Below are 19,604 nucleotides of genomic sequence, written 5' to 3'. Positions count from 1 at the left end.
TTCAGGATGAGAACAGAAATCACGCAGTGGTGGCGTGGCGGCAGTGGGAGGCCCCATTAGCCAAAGTGGTACCTCAGGTTAAGAACAGTTTCAGGTTAGGAACGGACCTCTAGAATGAATTAAGTTCTTAACCCGAGGTACCACTGTACTGTGAGGATTCAGTCTTCTCCTGTGCTTTTCTAACACGAAAGCCCTGAGTGAGATTATCTGGGGACTTGGGATGAGGAGCCATCAATATGCTCTCTCTCTCTCTCCCCCCCCCCCTTACATCTGAGTCAGGTAAAGTGGTAGAAGTGCTGAATCAATGGCTGGGATCTGTCATGTGCTGGATAAGAGGCCAGCAATCTGAAGCTTGATCCAGGCAAGATGGAGGTAAATGGTGCATGGCTCATCTGCCTGAGGAAGTGCTGCTTACCCTCTTTAAGGCTGATTTGCACCCTCCCTACGAAAACCTTTTCACTCTGATGACTGCATTCCCTTTGGGGCAAACTTCCAGGCACAACACTCCAGAGGTGGGTGGGGCCAGAGGCAAAAGTGGATGGAGGATTGGGTGACAATTTTATAGGGTTATCATATGTCTGGATTTTCCCAGACCGCAATCGGGAAAATTACGGCAGCCCATGCTGGCAGTGCCATTTTTCATTTAAAAAATAGCTCAAAAACTTTGCCAAAAAAAGCTCAACAATTTTTCTGTCTGTCCGAATTTTCAAGGTATGAAATATGGCAACCCTAAATTTTACCTTTGTACAGCAGTCAAGTTTCTACACTTGCTCATGCATCGCTCTCTGTCCTCCATCCGAGTTTAGGGACACACTCCAGCCAGGCAAAAAATGCTCAAGGGGGGTCCAGAGCTGAGTCAGTAAGGTGTGTGGCCGAGGGAGAGTTCCGGGGTCCAAGGAGAGAGGAATTGGGGGTGGGGCCACTTGGTCCTAGACCTGAGGTTCTCCACCCTTGTCTTAGGAAGAGGTCTTCCCCATCACCTGCTACCTGATCCTTTAAATGAAAGACATCAGGTATCGAACCTGGAACCTTCTGCATGGAGAACATGCCACCGAGTTATGGCTCCTTGCTATAGTCATTGCTATAAACCACCGTGGCAATTCGCCTTTTGACAGGGATCTTCTTAGTGGCCACTCACAGACTTTGGAAATCCCTCCCTAGAGAAGCTCAATTGGCTCCCTCCTTGTTGTCCTTCTGCCGGCAGGTGAAGGCTTTCTTCTTCCCAAAGTTAGCTGCTTTTAATGAAAGGGCTGGTGCTGTGCTGTTTTTATGGTAATTCTTGGCATGGTTTTAATAGATTTTACATATGTATATAGTTTTAATTCTATCAATGTTCATTTGTGTTTTAATAAATGGTTTTCCTGTCTTTATAGGGGGAAAGGCAGGATATCAATAAATATATAACTAAAAGTAAGTAATAACAACACCAGTGTTTTAAGCATGGTCAGATATATGATAATCCTGTATCCTGTGCCTTTGGAGCCCCACACCAGAAGCAGCCCCTGTGGCTGCCTTGCATCTCCCTACCTCTCCGAAGCCTCCCTTGCCAAGGATCCGGTATTGCCTGAAGGTGTCTTTGGTCACTGATTGCCTGAAACAACAAAGTACACGCAAACTCCATTCAGGTGAGCATCCGTTTGGCAAAGGAACAAGAGGGATTTTGGGTGATGAAGAACACCACCTTACCTCTCCAGGTACTTCCACTGGAGGAATCTGTCAAAATACATGCTGTCCTGGTAGTTCGTGAAAGGAGCTCCACTGAGGTACTCGTGTAGGTGCCTGTGAAAAAGACACAAATTAAGATTGGGCCGACTCTGAAAGGCTTGGAGACAGGCTGACGAAACTGAGTCGCAACTCCCAGACTGTACCCACGTGTACATGTGCTTGGTGCTTGCCATCAAGATCAACAGAGCTCCTGCCCAACTTGGAATTAATCGACAAAGAAATTTAGTTTGGTCCCTGCCTGTCTCGGCCTGCTAAGAAAGTTGAGGCTGCATTTATTAAGCAGCAAGCCCCAGTGAGTGCATCTGGGCATCACAATAAACCATGGTTTGATATGAACGTGGCTGGAGTACTGTAGTGTCAAGGAACGAAATCCACCCGCCACTACCCACCCATCTCCCCAGGGCCTGGCACTCACTGCACGCAGCTGCTGAAGAGGTCTTTGCAGGCGCTTCTCTGCAGATTCTCCGTGCAATGGCCCATGAGAGACTGGCTGATCTCTTCTATGTAGCCTGGAGACTAAATAAACAACAACACCAGCCATGAGTGACATACACTTGAAATGTCTTGAGTGCTGGACTTCATTCCTGCCTCCACCTCCACCACAGGCTCAGATCTGGAACATTGTCCAATCCCCACCCCCATTTGGCCCAGCTTCCACTCCTCCCCAGCTGATGTTCTCCAGGTGCTGCTGAACTACCGCTCAATGGCAGAGCATCTCTTTTTCAGGTAATTTTCCATATTAAGTAGAACGCAAATGGATTCCCCCCCCCCCCTAGAAACAACACAGAAAGGAGTGCTAAGCTTCATGCCCACTGGCGAAAAAAGGTTGGTAACCTTCGGTACAGATGCAACGCTGATGGTGATCTATTTCATTTATGAATCACATCCCAAAGCAATTTACAATATAGCAACACACACACACACACACACACACACACACACAAACAAACAATTCTGTAAAACAATTAAAAATATTAAAACATTTTAAAACAACAGCAGCACACACATAAACTCCATTCAAATTCAAAACAGATATCAACTAGAATAAAGATTTTAGAAAGCTTGTTGAAAGAGGAATGTATTTGGAAGGAGCCAAAAAGACAACAGAGGATGCAGCTGCCCAGTATGCAGTGGGAGGGAGTTCCAAAGGGCAGGCCCAATTCCAACATCAGCTTGATTATATCAGGACTGGGGCATGGAAAATGGGCTGCAGTGAGTCAGGTCCATAAAGCAAATCCTGATCCAAGATGGGAGGGCAAACTGGTGTACACTAGAGCTCAGGTTGGCCTTGTTAGCTAAGCAAAGCACCATTTACCTAGGATGCCCTTTTATACTTTTTCCTGCCCACGAGGAGTCAATGGCCAGCCTCGGTGGAGTCAGCTCAGAAGCCAGTCCGTTTCCTGGGAAGCCGCAGTGAAGTGAATCACCACACGGGGGAGCGGTCAGCAGTTCTCGACACAGAACTTGCCCTTGCCCCACAGAAATAATATACCTACCTTGCTGTTGAAAAAGTTGCGGATTATCTCGTCTCCCATTTCCTTCCGCTTCTCGTCTGGGGAAACCTCATACTCTACCTGGGAGAGGAGAGGAGAAAGGGCAGCAGTTTGATCAGACCTGAGACAGACATGCACACACGAGCTGCAACGTTGATTCTGGAGAACACCCACACATTCCTTTTCTCCTTCCGCCCTCTTTCACCATGTACAGGTATTTGCGTTCCTCTGCCCTGAATCCCCCCTTGCCTGCTGCTGGCTCTCTTTCAGCGTTTTGGGACTGGCACCAGGAGAATCCGTAGCTCAGTAGCAGAGCACATGCTTTGCATTCAGAAGGTCCCAAGTTCATCCACCAACATCTCCAGAGGCATGTGTCTTTTAAGGATGAGACAGCAAGTGATGGGAGACCTCTCTTCCTGATGCCCTGGCGAGATGCTACCAGTCAGAATAGGCAATACTGACCAAGATGAACAAGCAGTCTATCCAATTAAAAGGATGCTTCCTCCGGTATACCATTCCTGCTCCCATTTCCCTTTTGTTTGTCAGTGGTGGCTGGTGCCCATTGGGACTGGTAGGATGGAAGACAAGGAGGCAGACAGTAGGTGGCGCCAGACCCCAATGACAAGCAGAACCAACTCCTAAATTTGTCCTCCCTGTTGAAATCTACAAAGGCAAGACCGAAAGGAAGGAGGGGTGGCATGATGGGCAGTGGCCCCCATGGGGCTGGTTGTTAAGTAAGGAAGCAGGCAGGTGGGGGGCTGGCTGAGACAGGCTGCTGGGGCACTGCCCTATTTGCTCAAAGAGGCCAGCTCCACTGCAAATGCTGCTGCTCTTCCTCTTATCATTTCAAGTGCTGTTCTACACATACTCCAGCTTTTGCAGACCTGGTGTCCTTTGCATGTTTTGGACTAGGCCTCCCATCACTCCCAAGCTAGCACAGTTGCCGTCCAAAGCAGTTGGAGGGCACCAGGACGGCACTTATGAATGCATGCCGTATACACCAGCCTGGTACTGAACAACTCACCTGCTCATAGCTACTTTATGCTGCAACAGACCTTTGGTGCCTCACAGTTTTTTGAGTATGGGAACTGGAAACCTTGCATGCAAGAAGTCCCCTTTACGAATACACACACACACACACACACACACACACACACACACACACACACACACACACACAACATGTCCTTTTCCCTGCCCTGGGGTCCACCTCCCTCCTTCCTGGCCCTTTTCCACAGGATGAAAGCTGTTTGCCTCCTACTACAGAGAGGAGCACACTGCTGCTATAAAAATCTGACCTGCAGGTCCCCTCTCAATTGTTTTGGAACACAGCTCGGTGCTAGGAGACGAGAGAGGGAGAGAAACAAGAAAACGCCCTCTCTCTCTCTTCCCCCCCCCCCAGCCGCCCTCCCTCTGCCACACACAGAACTGGCAGGGATGAGGAGCAGGCGAAGGGTTAATTGGCTTGCCATGTCCTGGAGAGAACGGACCTCAGCGCAAGAGTGCAGTCAAGTCAAATATGGAACTGGGGTGAATAGCCAGAGTTGAAGAAGGTAGCCAATCAGAGGAGAAGAGAGGAGCAGGTGGATAGAGTGTGGTTTGTTCTTTTCTAAAACAACAATGCAACCTTCCCCTTTCTTAAAAGCAGGACGCGCCAAGTAGGAAGCAGCAGGGGCAAAGGGGTGTCCCACATAGCCGGGATGGCTGAGGAGTCGTTGCCTTTCTCAAGGCTCAAGTGGCATCTACGTTCTCCTTAATGAAAAGGCCACATCTCCTGTGGGGGTAGAAGAAAGCTCTCTGGGCTGACCCTGGGCTGCAGGGGGGCCTGTAGGGAGCTCCCCCTGTAGCCACGGCGGTGAAGGGCCACCCACAGCTAGAAAAAACAGACGGGAGAGTACAGTTGTTGTTATTATTATCCACTTGCGCCTATTCAATGCCTGGTGCTTCTCTATTTATACTCCTTGCTGTTGTGTGATGAATTTGTTCTTCATAATGTACCTGTTTAACTGCTCCCCTTCTTGAAGGCTGGGCTCAACTGTTGGAAGTGCAACAGCAGAGATCATTCCGTATGCTAAAGGGTTAACTCTGTTAGCAACAGAGTCAACTTCGGGGTGGGGGTGTGTGTGGAGGAGTTTGCTTAGGAACCAGGCAGAATAGCATGAAGTTTCCTGGGGTAGCGCACATCCTGATTGGCTAGGTAGCTCAAGCAGTTTTTCCCTATGTGTGTGTTTGGTTGACTATCACCCTGCCATGTACAAGGTCTGAAGTGAGAATGGCAAACCTCTCCATTTATTGCTCTTTAGATTCTACACTGCTTTTGTTCAGTTTCCTCAGTGAAATGGTGTCAAGGATTTCCTTTCTCACTGGTCTCTATCTGCATTATTTAAGTGAATTCTTTTTTTGCAATGCTTGGGTTTTCTGAGAGCTCAGAAGGCTTATTCATGTATTACGCTGAGCACAAGGACCAGATGTCTCTACACACATACAAGTGTTTGTTTGGAGGTGTGTACCCTTAGCGATTTGTACAGCTCAACTCTTGCAAATGCAGACTGTAAACTTGTTCACAGTTACCTGTGAATAACCTACAAGTGTACCACTCAACCATCTGTGTACAAGGGTGTGTGTGTGTACATTCTTTGAATGTAGGTCGTGGAAAGGATCCCCAAACTTTGAGGAAGGTAAGGTGGTTCTTTCCAATCGTTCACAAAGCCAAAGCATCCGAAAAAAACTCTCATAACTTCCCTTGTAAAAAAGGTTCCTGGCTCAGCAGGGCTTTGAACCACACTGCGAGTTTTCATCGCTAAGCCTTTTGCTAGCTGCAACCGTCACAGCCTTGCGGAGGATCGCTTTCCGAACATGTGTTTCCCATTTAGCAGCCATCTGACCAGATCGGCATTCCTGTCATTCACAAGCAGCAAGCTTATGCAAATAAGAAAAAGGCCCTAACTTTTGTGTACGCGGGTTTAAAATTTGCTAGCAGGGCCAGTGACTTCTCCCTGTTACACACAGGGATACAAACTTAAGTGGGTTCGACAAGCTGCCTTCAATGCAGACAGAGGAGGAGTTGGGGAGAGAGATGTTCAATTGCATAAACACAGTTTGGTAATGGGAAACACAGATCATTTTATGAGCCTTATGTTCCCTCTTAAACAGCACCGAAAAGTGCCTCTTGGCATCGTATAAGCTCAGAGTGGGAGCAAATGGATTTCAGATCAAAACTTTTTGTGTGAGCTAGCAAGAAAAAAGAAAGAAAGGGAAAGAAAGAAAGAAAAATAAATTTCCTTTAAGCTTAAAATGAGTTGACATGACCTGGAGCAATAGTTTGTTCCACTGGATGCAAAAAATGCTTCCAGAACCAGCAAGCCTTTGAAAAGAAAGAAGGGGGTGGTGGGGCGAAGCTCATGAAAACACTAGGATATTATTTCGGATGAAGGGCTGACTTTTAAATTATACGTCATCTGAATGGAATTTTTGCACCATTGACTTTAGAATGGGCGAGAAACACACTCTCCTCTCCCAGCGGAAAAGGTCGCTCTTCAGGAATTCATTTTTTCGCCTTCCCCTCATGAGCAAATCAGGAAGGCAGCAGCAACGGGGAAGTGAATTTGGCGAAAATAACAGGGGAAAGGGGTCTGTGAAAAAAATCAAGATCTGAAAGAGTTGTGGCTTTCTACAGGCTCTTTTTCAAAACTGCCCATGGATTCTAGAAATGGAGGAATGATGCACATATCCCAGGCAGGGGTCCAGAAACCCCATGAGTCTATAGCAAAGTGGTTAGATTCAGGGCTGGCTCTACTGTTAGGCAGAGCGAGGCAGCTGCTTCAGGCACCTTGATTTGGAGGCCATGAAAGAGCAGCAAATTGTACGTTACTCAGTTTATTAATACTGTGTTTTTACTCCAAGCGAAATACAGTTTGGAGATTTTTCTGCCCCAGATGCCAACATAACCTGGTCAGCGTGGGTAATACCCACCTTAATTCGGTCTGCATTTTCTGTTTTGCCTCAGGCAGCAAAATGTCTTGGGCCAATGCTGACTAGAATGTTATTTGCATGAAGGAACCTCAATTTCTAATCCCTGTTCACTATGAAACTCACTCAGCAGTCTTGAAAAAAACATTATCCTGGTTCAACCTATAGCTGCCAAGTCTCCTGCTGAAAAATGCGGGATCAGCAGCGGCGCGGCACTGGAAGTCGCTTCTACGCATGTCTGGACATGCGTAACTTCCAGTGCCGCCGCCGCCGCCCAATTTCCTGTGTCCATACATGGGTAGCGTAGCACCGGAAGTCACTTCTATGCATGTCCGGACATGCATAGAAGCAACTTCCGGTGCCGCTCTGCCCGATTTCCTGTGCCCAGGCATGGGCAGAGCGGCACCGGAAGTCGCTTCTACGCATGTCCGGACATGCATAGAAGTGACTTCCGGTGCCACGCTACCCATGTATGGGCACAGGAAATTGGGCGGCGCCAGGACCCAAAATGGAGCCTCCCTGGCAGATAGGAAATCCGGGGGATTTACAGGATTTTTTCCAATCCGGGCTGCCAGCGGGAAATGGTTTAAAATACGGGGGTTTCCCGCGAAAAACGAGAGACTTGGCAGCTATGGTTCAACCTACCACACAGGATTATGAAAATATTTTATTCTCTTGTTAATTATGCTGTTTTAAATGTGCATTTTATATTTGACTTCATTTAGTAATGCTTTCTTTTGAAATATTTAAGATTTTTGTTTGTTTGTTAACTTTGTTGCGTTAAATGGGCATTCTGTAGTTGAACTCCTTTGTAATGTTTTCTTTTGAAATCTTTAAGGTAATATTTTACTTTCCTGTTAATTATGCTGCTTTGAATGTATATTTTATATTGGACTTTTTCAGTAATGATTCACTCTGGATTGTTTTATTTGATGTTTTAATGTACATTGTAAACTGCTTTTGAGATTGTTTTCCCCTTAAGGAGAACAGAAATTTTTTGGAGTTCAGAAAACCCACAAGGAATTGAATGTTCAAAGAAGTGGGGAAAACCAGGAGGCAAGAAAGGATTGTTGGGTTATAAAGCACCATAGAAAGGGAGTGGGATGAAGGAAAGGATGGTCTGATTTATTAAGGATGGGTAAAAATGGGTTTGAAACTGGTCCGTTGATATCGGAGCTTGCTGAACTGGAAGGGAATTGTCGTGATCAGGGGAGGAGGAGGAATAAAGGTAAAGGGACCCCTGACCATTAGGTCCAGTCGTGACCGACTCTGGGGTTGCGCGCTCATCTCGCATTATTGGCTGAGGGAGCCAGCGTACAGCTTCCAGGTCATGTGACCAGCATGACAAAGCTGCTTCTGGCAAACCAGAGCAGCACATGGAAACGCCGTTTACCTTCCCGCTGTAGCGGTTCCTATTTATCTACTTGCATTTTGACATGCTTTCGAACTGCTAGGTTGGCAGGAGCTGGGACCAAGCAACGGGAGCTCACCCCGTCACAGGGATTCGAACCGCCGACTTTCTGATCAGCAAGCCCTAGGCTCAGTGGTTTAACCACAGCGCCACCTGGGTCCCCCAGGAGGAATAATGGAGGATAAAAAGTTTTAAAATTAAATTGAGGAATGAGAATATGGGAATTTTGAAATGTATGAATATTTTTGGAAGAAAATTTAGGCAAGGGATGAAAAGAAGTGATAATTGTATTAGAAATGAGATGTATAGTGAAAATTGGAAATACTAGAAATAGATTTGCGGGGGGGGGGATGGCTGGGTGGTTCTGCCTCTCCTGTCTGTTGCCTGCATCCTGGGGTCTCTTGGTGGCGGGCGGGGGGCTTTTGGGATGGGGAGGACGGGGAGGGGGAGTAACCTAAGGGTTAATTCTCCTATCAGTAAGTCAGATAACCTAGAGGGATGGAGGTGTTGCTTAGCAACAAGGCTGAGTAGCAAGATCTTCACCTGTTCCAATTGCCTGTGTAGTTCTGAGGGAGTTTTTATTCTGTATGTTTGGCTGGATGTCTCCCTTCTATGTACAAGGCCCGAACTAAGAAAGGCAAATCCTCTCTGTTTCTTTCTCCTGAAATTATACACTTTTTTACTCACTTTCCTCAGTCAGGTGTTATCAATTTTTCTCTCTGGACTCCACCCATGCAAACGAGTGGGCCCACAGCAACCACTGTGTTAAGATTCTGGGATCAAGACTGATTAAAAATTGCATGGCTGAGTTCTGGTTCAAATTCCTACACCGTCATGAAGTACCATGCATGACTCCACATGGGCTTGTTGTGAAGTTAGAGGGGGAAAGCCATGTACAATGCATGTACAATGCATGAACTTCTTGGAAGGGATATTACTGTCATGTAGTCCAAGCACATTTAGCTACTTACCGTAATTCTCTTTTTATCCAACTCTCCATCCAAGTAGTTCAAGGTGGCATCCATTTTAACCTCACAACAACCCTGCAAGGGAGATCAGGCTAAGTACAGGCTTCCTCAACCTCAGGCCTCCAGATGTTTTGAGACTACAATTCCCATCATCCCTGACCACTGGTCCTGCCAGCTAGGGATCATGGGAGTTGTAGGCCAAAAACATCTGGAGGACCAGGGTTGAGGAAGCCTGGGCTAAGATATAATTTTCAACAAAATATAAATATTTTTAAAAGAAATAGTGGCTTCCCCAAGAACACCCACTGAGCATCTCGGCCAAGTGAGGATTCTTATCAGTTCTCTCCAATACTAAACCAAGCCAGGGCTTAGCGCAAACTAAGAAATGTGTGGGTTTCTAGAGCAAAGATTTTGGTCTCGGTATTCCTCCCTCAGTCCTGTCGCCACCACGCCATCTGGGGCTGAGCCTCTACCCAGACCCTGGACTGTGGTTTGTCTTGCTCCAGATAAACCATGAGCTGCGATCAAAATGGCTGTGTTCCACCTTCACGGTCAGAGGCAGATGGTCAGCTACCGTGAGAATAGGATGCTGTAAGTTAGTCCTTGGCCTGATCCCGCAGGGCTGGGATGTGCTTAAGACCCTTTTAACAGGCAATATTGAGGATTGGGACCTTCTGCATGCAACGCACGTTCTCTACCCTAGTTCTATGCTCTACCCATTTCAATAGCCTTATATTTAAACAGAAAGCTACCCAGAAACATCACTCAAGCGAGCCCAAGGTGGGCAGCTCTGAGCAGTAAGCATGCCTCTGAGCCAGACCCACTCTAGGCATGGCACTTGCCTTACCACAGCATCCAGGAAGTGGATACACCGGAGGAGCTCCAGCCGCGTCTCGCAGAACTGTCGGAAAAGCTGCTGGCCAATCGGTTGCTTGTCACACAAGCTGCTGTAGTCTCGTTCTGCAAAGGAAGAAATGGATTTTTTTTTTCATGGGCAGGTGAAAAATGACACATCAGCTGTCTGTACTGCTTAACTGGAATACAAAGAAAGAAGCATTCTCTCCACCCTCAAGCACCGCTGTGTTGTAGTGGGAAGAGTACTGGGCCAGGAGCTACAATTCGGAACTTAACCAACTATTGCCCTCACAGAGCAGAACTATTGCCCCAGTTCTCTGAGTGGTTTAATAATCAATCTCTTTTCCTAGGGAACACTGGGAATTGTAGCTCTGGGAGAGGAACGGGTGCCTCCCAAAAACTCTCTGCACCTTTATGAAACTACAGTTCCCAGGATTCTTTGGGGGAAGCCATGCCTGTTCAGAGTTGGCGCAGCAATAAAACTGCTAGCACATTTGCAAAGCTAAGTGAGGTCCTTTATGATTTCAAATTGGATGGGGAACCACGGGTTGAGATTTCTGCATTGCAGGGGGTTGGCCTAGATGACCCTCGAGGTCCCTTCCAGCTCTACAATTCTATGATAAGTGGTATGAAGCTGCTTAAATGTATAGTGCAAATGAGGCCTTAGGGCAAGCCCACTGAAATGAATGAACACGACTGAGTTAGGGTCATTAATTTCAATGCCTCTGCTCTTAGTAAAACTTAACTGAATAGCATGCTATACATTTTGGGCCGTGAGTCAATCTGCAAACTCTGCTCTAAAGCTGCCTCGTGACTGTTAATGGGAGTTCTAAGGAATGGCCAGTCCCGAGGGGTGTGGAGAAGACAAACAAAAATTGAACTGTTAGGAAAGCGATAGCCCCTCCATCTCCACCCCATCCCACAAATATGTCCGCAGGTCGTGCGTAAAGTCAGCATGGCAGACAGTTCTCAGGGCTGCCTCCTCCTGGGTGTCGCACGGGGCAGCTGCATGCTGTGCTCAGCTGCGCACTTGCACATTCCAGGCCTGTGACCTCTGGCTGCCACAGGCATGACTCGCTGCGCCTCCTTGCTGAGACCTCCGTTCCTGATCCTCTCAGACCCCCCCTGCCCTCCCCCTTTGCCAAGGAGGAGGACGCTTCTGCAGGACCTCTGCGGAACACGCACTCTCTCATATCCCAGCCTGCGCCCCCCCACCTTGAGAACAAACTTCCACATGGGGAGGGAGCCATGCGCAGAAGAAGCCCCTCACACTTCTCAAGAGCCTGGAAGAAGAGCAGGCATCTTCAAAACACAGAGGGATCCAAACAGAGCCAGCCTCAGGCGTTTTGCTGCCTGAAGGGCAAGACGGCAAGAGAGGACCCTCCCATCCCAAACACGGCCTAGGTCCCATCTGTGCTACACATTTAAAGCACTACAGTGACACTTTAAACAGTCATGGCTTCCCCGAAGGATCCTGTATTTCCTTAAGGGTGCTGGAAATGACTGGGTGACCCCTTATTCCCCTCACAGAGCTGCAACTCCCAGAGTTCCCTGGGAAGAGGAGTTGATCATTAAATCTGATCGATCTGGAACTGTAGCTCCGTGAGGGGAGTAGGGGTCTCCTCACAACACACAGCACATTTAACAAGCTACATTTCCAGGATTCTGTTTGAAGCGGTATAAAACTGCTTTAAATGTAAAGTGCAGATGGGGCCTAGGATCAGGGTGGATTTGATTTAAATCAATCTGATTTAAATCATGATTTAAATCACGATTTAAATCACTAGTCAGTAAGGCTTGATTTAAATCATAGTTTTCTACATAAAGACTAATTCTTGCTGGTATAACTTTAATATGCAAGTAGATGAAGATTTTTAGAATAACAACTTTTCATATTAGTTTTTTACCCCCAGTTTAATGGGTTATTCATATTTGGACAACTTTACTGTTGTACTTAGGAAGGAGAAAAATAATCATTACCTTAATAATAACAATTTAAATAGATTTATTCAACTGAAATAATAACATTACAGCATATGTTATTTGCTTAAACAAACATCCATGTTTGTTAACTAATTTGGCTAAACAAAAACAAAATATATATATTTTAAGAAACTTAGACTGTCAGCCCAGCCTACACATGAAAAACTTAAATACTGTCCACTCCAAACAATCAGAAAAATATTGTTTCTATTCTATTCACTGAACTTCTTGAAACTTAGCACTGAAGGGGTTGTTTCTGTATTCATAGGTTTGTAGAACAATAGGATTAAGGTCTTTTTCTCAACTCTGTTCATGTTATAACATTTTTGCTGTGAAGAAGAGACATGTGATCTCTGTTGAGTCAAATTCAGTTTTGAGAACTGTAAAAGTAAACCAAGCATCTGTGATAATATCTTGTAGGCAGAGAAACTGCCCAATAATCTTACAAAAACCTCTGGAAGAGCATGACATTGTGAATGGATTAATGGAATTTATTTACCCCAAAAATTAAACATATACAACCTTATTCTACATAATTAAAAATCTAATCTTTATTTCATGATGGAATAACCTTTGGCTGGTAATATATTTTCCTCAAAAAGCATTTTATTTTAAAAAAATCCAATTTAAATAAACAAAATCGATTTAAATAAACAAAATCCGATTTAAATCAAAAAAATCCGATTTAAATCAAAAAAATCAGATTTTTTTTTATTTTTTAAAAAAATCATTGATTTTTATCCACCCTGCCTAGGATTCAGCACCGGTGAACTGAGTCCTCCACTACAGCAGAGGGCAGCAGGCTAGCTTAGGGGGCACAGAGCAGGACCTGTGGCAAATACAGCACCGTCTTCCTTGCCACCACTTGCCACCCCACCAATATCTGGTGCCTGAGATGGACACCTCATTCTGCCTCTTGGTAGGGCCAACTCTGCTGGGCCCTTTGGGGTCGCAGCTGACATGCATGCCTCGTCCTCCATCTCCAGTTTGCAATGTTACATGTCAAACAGATGCCCAAAGACAGCTGTGGGCCTTATTTCTGAGTAGACATGCTCTGTTAGTGGCACACCTTGTACAACTCCCTCACATTAGCAAAGGCACTTAACTAATCCAGGCAGAGTCCAGAGAAGAAGAAATCCTAATAATACTTTACTGAAGAAACTGAAGGAAAACGGTATATGAATTGGGGGAAGGGGTTTTTTCCCCCTTCTCTTTCTTACCTCAGGCCTTCTACATAGCACAGTACTGAGGAGGTCTCCCCTCAGAATTACACAGCCATCGGGGCATGGGCTACCTCTGCAAACATCATGCCACCCTATTGCTAAGCAGCACCTCCACCTCTTGGCTTTAATACTAACGGAATTAACCCTTAAGCTGCACACAGAATGATCTCTGCTGTTGCACTCCCACGACTTCACAGTAGGCACTCTGCAAATCCTCTGGTGAGCAAGTCTGACTGGTTCTTGCAGCACCCCTTTCTGTCACCCAGCCTCTGTCTCCCAAACCCTGAACGAAAGCTCAGCTGGCTGGATGTGCCTGACTTGCCACCTACCCAGGCCTTTCCGAAGGTCATCGCACTGACTGATGTGCGGGAACTTGAGGATCTCTCTCCATTTCTTACTTCTCCCTTTCCGCTTCCCTCCGCCTCCTGCAAAACCAAAAGGGAAGGAAAAAGATAGATGAGGATGATTAAGTTTTTAAAGGAGAAAAAAAAATATTTTTGTCATTTTATTTACTGGAAATCTGTTATCTTCCCTCCATGGAGCCCAGAGTGGTGTTTGTCCAAACTCGACTTTGACTCGGACCATGTGGGTTTAGCTTTAGAAATGGGACTACAGTTAAGATGGAACCAGGAATGGTTAACTTCTTCTGTACCAGCCTTTGCCAACCTCCTGCCATCCAGACGTCTAGAACTACAATTCCCACCAGGCCCAGCCAGCATATGCATATTATGGGAGTTATGCATCAGAACATCTGGAGGGGGGCAGCTTGTGAAGTCTCCTTTGCAAATCTCGTCCATCATTTGAGAGCATCAGCAGAGGCTCCTTTTGGGGTGCCTCCATTTCAGAGGTTAGTCATATGGTTTCTGGAACTTGTAGATCTGTGGATTCTTAGCCAAACCCTATGAAAAGCCAGATTCTGTAACTTACAAAAATTACGGCAACAGCAAACAATTGAGGGGGCCCCTTAGTGCTGTCTGGAAGCTTCAGCTTTCAGTTAACCACAGTTTAGCATTTAGTGTGTATATAAACTTAAATAAATTCATAATATATTACACTCGCAACTTATGCCCATTTAACTTGTGTGCATCAGCTTGGCATTTTATTTTATTTTATTTTTAAAAAAATTAAGGGGGTAGAAAAGGGATGGGTACCCAGGAAAAAACCTTTGGCAACCCTACCTGCCTTTTAACCCAGTATGTTTTGACTATACGTGGGTTTGGATCATAGCTGCCAAGTTTTCCCTTTTCTCACGAGGAAGCCTATTCAGGGGATAACTTGGCAGCTATGGTTTGGATTTAGGCGCTATCTCTGGAACATAACCCCTGCATAAGTTGCAAGCTTACTACAATGTTTAAATTTCTATACTGTATTACAATTTGTTCTCTGGTTTATATACTCAGTTAGAAATGTTCAAGGTGGCTTATGTAACAATAGAATACAAGAGCATAACTAAAATAGACATGTAAATTACCAAACACACAAAGGATAAGACTTCAGTCCGGATGCTGTAGAACATATTTTTTTCTACTGTCCATTGTACAACCAGCTATGCAAACACGTGCTATGCCCCCCTTTTAAATAGTCCAACATCACAGCACAATGAAAATATCAGATTCTATCTGTCTGACATTAACCCGGAAGTAACTGCAAGGGTGGCTGAGTTTTTGCCAATAGTATCTCTTAGAGTGGTGAATGGCACTATTTAGCGGGAATTTGTAAGGCCTAATAAAGGTTTGGCGAAGTAAGTAAGACTTCAGGCAACAACACAAGGACATAGGGCTATGGCCAATGGCTGACGCAAATAAAGTTTCATTCATTCATTCATTCATTCAAGGACATAGGGAGCTGCTGTATGCCGAATCTGATCACTGGTCCATTTAGCTCAGTATTCCGGACACTGACAGGCAGAGGCTCTCCAGAGGACATTCCCAATCCTTACTATAGACACCAGTGGTTGAATCTGGGACCAAACACACCACCTTGACCCCATGACTGAGGGGGCTGGGCCTGCGCACCGTGCAGGCATGTTATGGGGATTGCTGCCTATTTTTTTGGAATTGCAACAAGTGAGCATCACCCTTTTCCTTTCAAGAGCATTGCCTTTCGGTGACCTTTGGGGGGCTGTTCCGATGACAAGGGACTTCACTTTCACGGCAAAGCCTAGGAGTCAGAGATTAGAGGTGGTTCCCATTTCCTTTAAGAACAATGCACCATCCTCTTCTTTATCTTGCTGGCTGCCTTGTGGAGACCCGGGGCTTGCAAAAGACAATGCAGGCCCAGCGCTGCCTAGGAACTCACTGGCAACAATAACCCAATCCTAGCATTTAGTCACAACAGAGAGAGAGCAGAGACAGACTTATATTCAAATAATCCTCACACATCTACACAATACGCATGTATATATTTACAAGACAGACATATATATGAAAAAAAAACCACACACACCACAATAAGTAAGTGGGGTTTGCAGCCCTATAGGACTAAACAGCTCTCTTTCTCAATCTCTCTCTCAGTATGTTGCCCCTTCTCTTTTTTTCTTTCATAATTGTATCTCATACAAAATCAGGCCAGGCGGAACAGCTCTGTCTTGCAGGCCCTGCGGAAAGATGACAAATCCCGCAGGGCCCTGTTCTCCTGGAGCGTTCCACCAAGTTGGGGCCAGTACTGAAAAGGCCCTGGCTCTAGTAGAGGCCAATCTAGCCATCTTATGGCTCAGGATCTCCAGAAAATTGTTGTTTGTGGACCTTAAGGTCCTCCGCGGGGCATACCGCGGGGCATATTCCAGTTCTCCTTCTCCTTCTTTACCTATTACCTGCAACCTGCCCCTTCCTTTCTGTTCCCCACATCACCAGGACAACCAGCCAGAGGTGGTTTTAGGGTCAGGGCCATCTTTAGCATATGCACCGCCGGGGTGCAAAGATCCTGCTTGAAAATTCACTGCCAGTCAGTGCAGACCATAATGAGCTATACAGTGGTACCTCTGTTTATGAACACAATTGGTTCCGGAAGTCTGTTCATAAACTGAAGCGTTCATAAACTGAAGCGAACTTTCCCATTGAAAGTAATGGAAAGTGGATTAATCCGTTCCAGACAGGTCCGCGGAGTACTTAAACTGAAGCGTTCATAAACTGAAACATGGGTGTAATTGGTTCCAGAAGTCTGTTCATAAACTGAAGCGTTCATAAACTGAAGCGAACTTTCCCATTAAAAGTAATGGAAAGTGAATTAATCCGTTCCAGATGGGTCCGCGGCGTTCATAAACCGAAAATTCATAAACCGAGGTGTTCATAAACCGAGGTTCCACTGTATGGGCCAATTGTCTGACTCAGTATAAGGCAGCTTCCTATGTTCCTAACATATAAAGTGCACAACTTTCTCCAAGAATACTGGAACTGTAGTTTGTTAAGGGTGCTGAGAATTGTAGCTCTGTAAGAGGTAAACTACAGTTCTCAAATAATTTTTGTGGGGTGTGTATGTGTGGTTTAAATGTATGGTGTGTGTGCAGCCTTAGTTTATTGATTTATTTTAAAGATCAGGAAATGGAAAAACCTGGCTGCTGGCTATGCCTGACCCAGGTTGATGTCACCATTTTTGTGGTGGGGCTTTTTAATTATTATTATTATTATTAGAGGAGACTGCTTGGAGGGAAAGGGGAGTGGGTGGGTGGCATTGCATGGGCCAGCTTCCTACTTTCGTCATCGTTCTTCCTTTCCCCTCCTCTTATTCACACGGAGGCCTAAATACTTCACTTATGAAGTAATCCCTGTGGGTATACGACTAAACAACAACAACAACAAATGTGACATCAGCACTCCTCAGGAATGCTCAGGGCTGGTTGCAGGCCAGTAACAACCTCTCCCTTTGACCGGCTGCCACCGAAGGACCCGTGACGTCAAGGTAAGAAAACAGGAAGCGAAAAGACCCCCGCCAAAGCAGACGCTGCTCTGCAAAATGACCGACGACGCTCACGCCTGCCGCGGAATCCCTTCGCAAAGCTTGTGGAGAGCCCTTGTCTCTCCAGGCTCTCTAGGGAATTGACTGGGTATGAACTTCCTGCTGGAATCACTCCACTTCCTCCAGCATGAATAGGCTGAGCGTCAGAGCTGGAACCAGCCCTTCTCAGTAAATACGTCTAGGAGAGCATTGTACACCCTCCGCTGATCTTGCTCTCAGGGCCTCTGCCAGTTCTGCCTGCTTAGAGGCAGTCATGTGCCAAACTGGCAGGGGTGTAGCTATTAAGAAGGTAGGAAAGCAATGGGGTGGCATGGGGTAAGAGAGTGCAGGGTTTTGGTAGGTGGGCAAACAGATCAGTATCTTCTGGGGCCCTGGGCTCAGAAGGAATATTTAGGCCTTACATATTAAGAGTCCTGCTGGATCAGACCAAAGGCCCATGTAGTTCAACAGCCTATTCTCAGAGCAGCTAACCCCAAGCAGGGGCATTGGCAAGCGGCCACACTGCATGAGATGGGGCTCAAGGTTGATGCTGGGCAACGGTCTATTGGTAGCAGCGTGCCAGGCACTCACTAAGGACTAACACAAGCCTTGCTTCGGGCCTCCGGTAAAAGATCTCCACTAGCAAAGCTAGGAAAGACCTCTGCTGCTAGTGGGAATGAGTCATGGCAAGAACTCCTCCTTTTTTTTGGCCGACTGTTAACATCAGCCAAAATACGTGGGCTGCTGAAGGTAAGCATCAATGATCAGCACACTTAAAGTGGTCCAATCTGAGCTCCCTGCTCCACCTAAGGAGGCGGAAAGATAAGAAATTGCAGTTTGCAACAAATTGCAATCCTTCCAAAATGTGACCAAGTGCATCTTGTACAATTCGCTGGGAAAGCAGGATCTGATCTTGCTCTTGACTTCCACTCCTCTTGCAGTCTTTACCTGCCCTCTTCATCTCCTCCCCCCCCCCCCAGGACCTGGCAGTGCCTGGCTCTTGGTTTATAACCTCCCACGTGTATGAATCAACTGCTGCTAACTCATCAAGGCAAATCAGAAGGAAAGGACTGCCTCTTTTGCCTGCCACGTTCTCCCAAGAGGCTCCCAGGTTCGGCTTTCCCTGCCTGACTGCCCTGGGGTTTGAATGTGCTCCATAGGGGAACCGATGAGGACATTGCCCAGTGCACAAACCTGCCGCAAAGGCAGGCAGACTTCAAGCTTGTGGGATCTGCACTTTGCGTATGCATACGGGCATGTTCACCATAGCTGCCAAGTCCGGGCCGTAAAGATCCGGGATCGGCAGCGCGCCCATGACCGGAAGTTGCGTGATGCAACTTCCGGTGGCGCTTCGCCCTTCTATGGGCATCAGAAAATGGCGGCGCTGGCGCCGGAAGCCGCTTCCGCGCATGACCGGAAACACGTAAAAGCGACTTCCGGCGCCGCCATTTTCTGATGCCCATAGAAGGGCAAAGCGGCACCAGAAAAATGGACGCCGGGCAGAAGCCAATTTAAGGGACAATACCGGGATTTTCCACCAAACGGGAGACCGCCGGGAAACGGTAAGAAAAAAGGGGTTTTCCCGGCGGATACGGGATACTTGGCAGCTATGATGTTCACACCGCATGAAAATGTGCATTCAACACGGGATGCAGGTGCCTTTGGGGGGGTAATTTAGACACTGCATCATCCCCGTGTCATCTAAGCACTTTTGCACATAGTGGCTTCCAATTGTGCACACCTTGGTGTGATGACGTCATCCAAAGCGGCAGCTACTAGCCGTGTTGTCTGCAACCACAAGTGGACGTGTTTTCAGATCAGTGTACAGCGTTGTTCTCTCTTCCCCTCCACTCCTTCAGTGTTTTCACATGCAGTCTTTCAAAAGGCAGGGACTGGAAACTAGTGTGCTGATACACCGCTATGCGTCTCTCCATACAGATATGTCGGTATACAGAGGCAGACAAATATCTGCACCCTGTCCTTTTTTACCTATTTCACTCATAGACAAGAGAAATATGGTAAGGAGGGGAAATGGCACAGCTCA

General features: G+C 46.5%; 1 protein-coding gene across 4 annotated transcripts in view; it reads right to left on the bottom strand.

The window, feature by feature from the left end:
- Positions 1-19,604, bottom strand: part of LOC118096815 (G protein-coupled receptor kinase 5) — a 69,016-nt gene that overhangs the window by 12,972 nt on the left and 36,440 nt on the right. For 2 of the 4 annotated variants that reach the window (XM_035139024.3, XM_088658257.1), the window contains exons 2-7: positions 13,957-14,052; positions 10,414-10,526; positions 3,222-3,299; positions 2,141-2,241; positions 1,687-1,779; positions 1,528-1,591 (exon numbers count right to left, since the gene is read on the bottom strand). In XM_035139024.3, coding sequence (XP_034994915.2) covers positions 1,528-1,591; positions 1,687-1,779; positions 2,141-2,241; positions 3,222-3,299; positions 10,414-10,526; positions 13,957-14,052 — 545 coding nt within the window. Of the gene's footprint in view, positions 1-1,527; positions 1,592-1,686; positions 1,780-2,140; positions 2,242-3,221; positions 3,300-9,569; positions 9,642-10,404; positions 10,527-13,956; positions 14,053-19,604 lie in introns of those variants that run through there. The other 2 variants (XM_035139023.3, XM_088658258.1) reach the window with 2 other exon arrangements.

The sequence above is a fragment of the Zootoca vivipara genome, chromosome 14, assembly GCF_965207765.1.
Source record: "Zootoca vivipara chromosome 14, rZooViv2.hap1.1, whole genome shotgun sequence".
Classification (NCBI taxonomy): Eukaryota; Metazoa; Chordata; class Lepidosauria; order Squamata; family Lacertidae; genus Zootoca; species Zootoca vivipara.
This window is presented reverse-complemented; position numbering and strand designations above follow the sequence as displayed.